This window comes from Sapajus apella, unplaced genomic scaffold (assembly GCF_009761245.1).
Source record: "Sapajus apella isolate SASKATOON/1434 unplaced genomic scaffold, GSC_monkey_1.0 scaffold5153, whole genome shotgun sequence".
Taxonomy (NCBI): Eukaryota; Metazoa; Chordata; class Mammalia; order Primates; family Cebidae; genus Sapajus; species Sapajus apella.
In genome coordinates, this window is record NW_022442077.1 from 251 (window position 1) to 4,822 (window position 4,572).

At 50.1% G+C, this 4,572-nt stretch overlaps 1 protein-coding gene across 2 annotated transcripts; it reads right to left on the bottom strand.

Annotated features, from left to right (window-relative positions):
• Positions 1-1,098: 1,098 nt before the first annotated feature.
• Positions 1,099-4,512, bottom strand: LOC116547866 (phosphoinositide 3-kinase regulatory subunit 6-like). 2 transcript variants are annotated; one of them, XM_032273644.1, is made up of 4 exons: positions 4,004-4,512; positions 3,085-3,508; positions 2,634-2,712; positions 1,099-1,658 (listed from the first exon to the last, which is right to left on the bottom strand). In XM_032273644.1, exons 1-4 carry the CDS (start codon positions 4,230-4,232, stop codon positions 1,407-1,409), a joined length of 984 nt encoding a protein of 327 aa, XP_032129535.1. In that variant the 5' UTR covers positions 4,233-4,512; the 3' UTR covers positions 1,099-1,406. The 2 variants fall into 2 exon arrangements, with proteins under 2 accessions (XP_032129535.1, XP_032129534.1); XM_032273643.1 differs by having other exon boundaries at positions 1,099-1,661.
• Positions 4,513-4,572: the final 60 nt, after the last annotated feature.

Genomic DNA, 4,572 nt, shown 5'->3' on the forward strand with positions numbered 1-4,572 from the left:
TCACACGTAAGTAATAAATTTAGTGAGAAGTGGACAAAACCTGTTTGGAAAAGATAAAATGACATACTTCACACTAAACACTAAAATTAATTGCAGATAGGCAATTAAATGTAAAAATTGAGACGTGGAAAGTGTTAGAGTATATCAGTGAATATCTATTTAAGCTTTTGAAAGTATCACTCCAAAGGCAGAAACCGTAAAGAATGAAAGTGCTATGTCTGACTGCATACAAGTATTAAACTTCTGCAAGTCAGAAAATGGATAGGCAAGTTACAACCATGGGAAAAAAATCTGCAACATATTGACGACAAAAAAGGTAAAATTCTCTTACTATATAAAAGCCCTTTCAAATCGGTAAAAGATGAGTTCCCTCCCCACCGCCAGCCATGGAGAGAGTGCGACACCATGGGTTTGCGGTTAGGAGAGTGTGCTCTGGAGTCAAACTGCCTGGTTCCAAGTGGTGCTCTAGCACTCATTTTGTGACTTCAGGCAGGATACCTAATCTCTTTGTGTCTCAGCTGCTTGATCTGTAAAATGGGGCTATCGTGACAATAGTACCTACCAACAGGGGCACCTGCCTCTGGGCTGCTGTGGGAATTAAATGAGCTGCCCTGTGTGTAAGTGTTTAGAACAGTACCCAATACAGCATAAGTGCTCCGGAAACATCAGCTATTACAATCGTAGAAAAAGGATCCATTCTACTATAAAGACACATTCACGCGTATGTTTATTGCAGCACTATTTATAATAGTGAAGACTTGGGACCAACCCAAATGCCCATCAATGATAGACTAGATAAAGAAATTGTGGCACATATGCACCATGAACTACTATGCAGCCATAAAAAAGAATGAGTTCATGTCCTTTGCAGGGACATGGACAAAGCTGGAAACCATCATTCTCACAAACTAACACAGGAACAGAACACCAAATATTGCATGTTCTCACTCATAAGTAGGAGTTGAACGATAAGAACACATGGATGCAAGGAGGGGAACATCACATACCAGGGCCTGTCAGGGGGTCAGGGGCAAGGGGAGAGAGAGCATTAGGACAAATACCTAATGCATGCAGGGCTTAAAACCTAGATGACTGGTTGATAGGTGCAGCAAACCACCATGGCACATGTATACCTGGGTAACAGACCTGCACATTCTGCACATGTGTCCCAGAACTTAAATTAAAAAAAAAAATGATAAAAAGGATCACAGGAAGCTCATACAAGAAGGAGTATAATTGCCCTACACACTTATGAAAGAATATTTTACTTAGTCTTTTCCACAGTGGTCCAATCCAGAGTAAGCATCTGGTAAGTGTTACAAGTCAGTTCAAAGCCACTAGCTGGTTAGGACCCCTATCTCTCATTTCCTTCCCGCCTCATCTCACTGGACTCTTGAGGTCAAGGGTCAAGTGCGAAAAGATAGCCTGCTGTCACCCCCATCCCACCCTCTCTGCCCACTTGGGCTCTTCCATCCTCCCCTCTGCCCAGACTCCATGCCCCTCCCTCTTTCCCTCCGTGGTACCTCACCCTCCCCTACCATCTCAGCCAGCTTGTGGATGGCGGGGCACAGTGTATTGATGGTGCTCTGGTACCATGGGTCTACGCGGCCCAGGAATGCAGCCAGCTCTCCCAGCTCTGGCTGCCTGGATGCTGCAGGCTTCTGGGAGAAAGGAGATGGGGCAGACACGTCAGGTCCTCTCTTCCAGCTCTGCTTTCCAGCTGCCATCAGCCTAGGCTGTGTGAATATGGCCAAGTCATTTAATCTCTTGGGGTCTCAATTTCTGCATGTGAAGATGCATTGTTGTTCTGTCTTATAAACTCAGATGAAGCTAGAATATCTTTTGCTGAGGTCCATTCACCAGGGACATTGAAAAATGATCACCAGCCTTAAACGGGGAGAGACAATGTGCAGTAGGAAGTAAGACCTATGTCCCCACAACTGGATTTATGGACTTCACTGCCTGAAATTTCCTTGTGTCGGACCAGAAGGTGTGGTGTGTGTGTGTATGTGTGTATATGAGAGAGGGGAGAGGAGAGGAGAGGGAGGGAGGGAGGGAGAGAGGGAGAGAGAGAGAGAGAGAGAGAGAGAGAGAGAGAGAGAGAGAGAGAGTGAGTCAGTCCTGTGTTTGAAAAGTTTGCAACTAATGCTGTTACATACAAAAACAAAACAAAAAGCCTGCCAACAAGAGAGAGACCCAATCTCTGGGCACATTCAGCCCCCAGAGCACCATCTGCAGCCTCCAAAATAGAATCCTGGTGACACCTCTCCCACCTCTACCTTCTTTTTTCTTTTTTTTACACGGAGTTCTGCTCTTGTCGCTCAGGCTGGAATGCAGTGGTGTGATGTTGACTCACTGCAACCTCCACCTTCCGGGTTCAAGCGATTCTCCTACCTCAGCCTCCCAAGTAGCTGGGATTACAGGTGCCCACCATCACACCCAGCTAATTTTGTGTATTTTTAATAGAGATGGGGTTTCACCATGTTGCCCAGCTGGCCTCTCCCACCTCCACATTCTAAGGATGCTGATTCTAGTCCCTGAGCTGGGGATGTGGGGGATGGGAGGCTGCAGGTGTGTCCCTGCCCAGCCTGCCCTGTCTCTGCCCCGCCACTGCTTCCCCACGGTCTAGTCACCTCAGGCGCCAGCACTGGGATGTAGTAGAGCTGCAGGCTGAGTCTGGGAGTGAGGCAGAACTTCTGGGTCTCCCGTTTCCTAGCAACGAACAGCAAAGCAGAGGAGGTTAGGGGCGGGGCTTGGCTTCTAACAGACTTGGCTCTGCTATGTGTTATCTCTTGGCCTTGGACAATCTGTGTCATCTTTCTGAGCCTCTGCTTTCTCATCTATAAAATGGGTACAGTAATGTCTCCCTCGAAGGCTGGTAAGGGTTCACGGAACTAACGAACATAAAGCAGTGATTGGGTGCTCTGTGATGGCTACGCAGCACTGCACAGCATCCTTTTCTGTCCCACCCTGGCCTCTGCCTCCTGACCTCTTTTGCCACCCTATGATTCTTCACCAGCTGATGCAAAGCCCACCTGTGCCCTGACCAGCGCCCACTCCCCAACCCCCACCTTGGGGCCCCACCTGAGTCTGTGGTAGGCCTGGGCCAGGCGCCCCAGCATTCTGTCGTCTCCCAGCACAAGTACCCGGGCTGTGTGCAGCCGAGAGACACCAGGAAGCACTTCCCCATCCCCACCGGGCCTGCCTGTTCTCCGGTGCAGCCCTGGGGGCCCGTCCCAGCTGCCAGGCATCAAGAAGTCCAGGGGCCACACACGCTTCTTAATGCCTCCTTTGCGCTGCAGCCCAGCTCGCTCTATCTCGGGGCTGCTGGATGCAGGTAGCTCATCAGCCCCCAGGGGAAGGTCCCGCTCGATGCCACTGTCAGTGGACAGCACAGACACCCGGGCCAACTCCCGGTCTGGCCGGATGCCCTGCAGATCCAAGACCTCCAAGTCAGTACTGAGGCGCAGCTGGGATCTTGGGCGGAGGAAGAGCACCAGTTCCTTCCCTGGGATGGGGGAACAAGGGTGGTGAGGACATGTGAGGCTGGCAGGCTACATTCCTGATTTCAGCCAGTTCTCCTCAGAGGATACACATGCACAGAAACACAGACACACACACACAGACACATGAGGACACACATCCACACTTACACACAGACACACAGATACATACACACATCTATAGACACAGACATACATGCACACATAGATGCACACACACACAGACACATGCACACATAGACACATGCACACACATGCACACAAAGATATACTTACAGATGCATACACACATCTACAGACACAGACATACACACATGCACACACGCACAGACACTCACATGAACACAGACACACAATACACATCACACACACAGACACAGAAGCATACACTCATCTACAGACAGACACACATGCACACACACACAGAGACACATGCATGCATACATACACATGGACACAGACATATACCACTGTTTCCAGCCAGCTGCATGGGCACTTACAGAGCTGCTCCTTGCCGGTCCACAGGTGGAAGGTAATGGAGGGGCTGGGCAGGGGAATGCTTGGTGGCCGCTCTTGGACAGGGTCACCTGCAGAAAGGAGCAGGCTATGGAGGCCATGGAGGAGAGGGGTGTGGGAGCCTCCTCTGCCCCCCCACCCTGCCCAACTCTTGTTCAGGGTCTTAGAAGGGTGACAGGGACTCTCTCCTTCACATCTGGTCTGCCTTTCCATTTCTGCCACCACCTGCCTATCCAGGGCCCAACAGTGCAGCTGTCCCCTCCCTGTCCAACAATGCTTAGCAGCTATGTTTCCTACAAACCTAGCTCAGCCCTAAGGGGTCTTCAGAAACCAGCTCACAAGGCCTTTTCCAACCTATTCTCCTATGCTGGCCACACCTTCAGCCCTGTGCAACCACCAGACTGGCTTTCACAATATTGTTTTCTTTTTTTCTTCTTTTTTGAGATGGAGTCTTGCTCTGTCTCCCATGCTGGAGTGCAACGGTGCAATCTCAGCTCACTGCAACCTCCGCCTCCCGGGTTCAAGCAATTCTCCTGAACCTGGGAGGCAGAGG

Coding starts and splice junctions, on each gene's coding strand:
- LOC116547866 (XM_032273643.1), bottom strand. CDS start 4,232: ATGGAAAGGCAGACCAGATGTGAAGGAGAGAGTCCCTGTCACCCTTCT. Junction 2,713..3,084: donor CAGGCCTACCACAGACTCAG/GTGGGGCCCCAA, acceptor GTTCGTTGCTAG/GAAACGGGAGACCCAGAAGT. Junction 1,662..2,633: donor TCCCAGTGCTGGCGCCTGAG/GTGACTAGACCG, acceptor CCTTTCTCCCAG/AAGCCTGCAGCATCCAGGCA.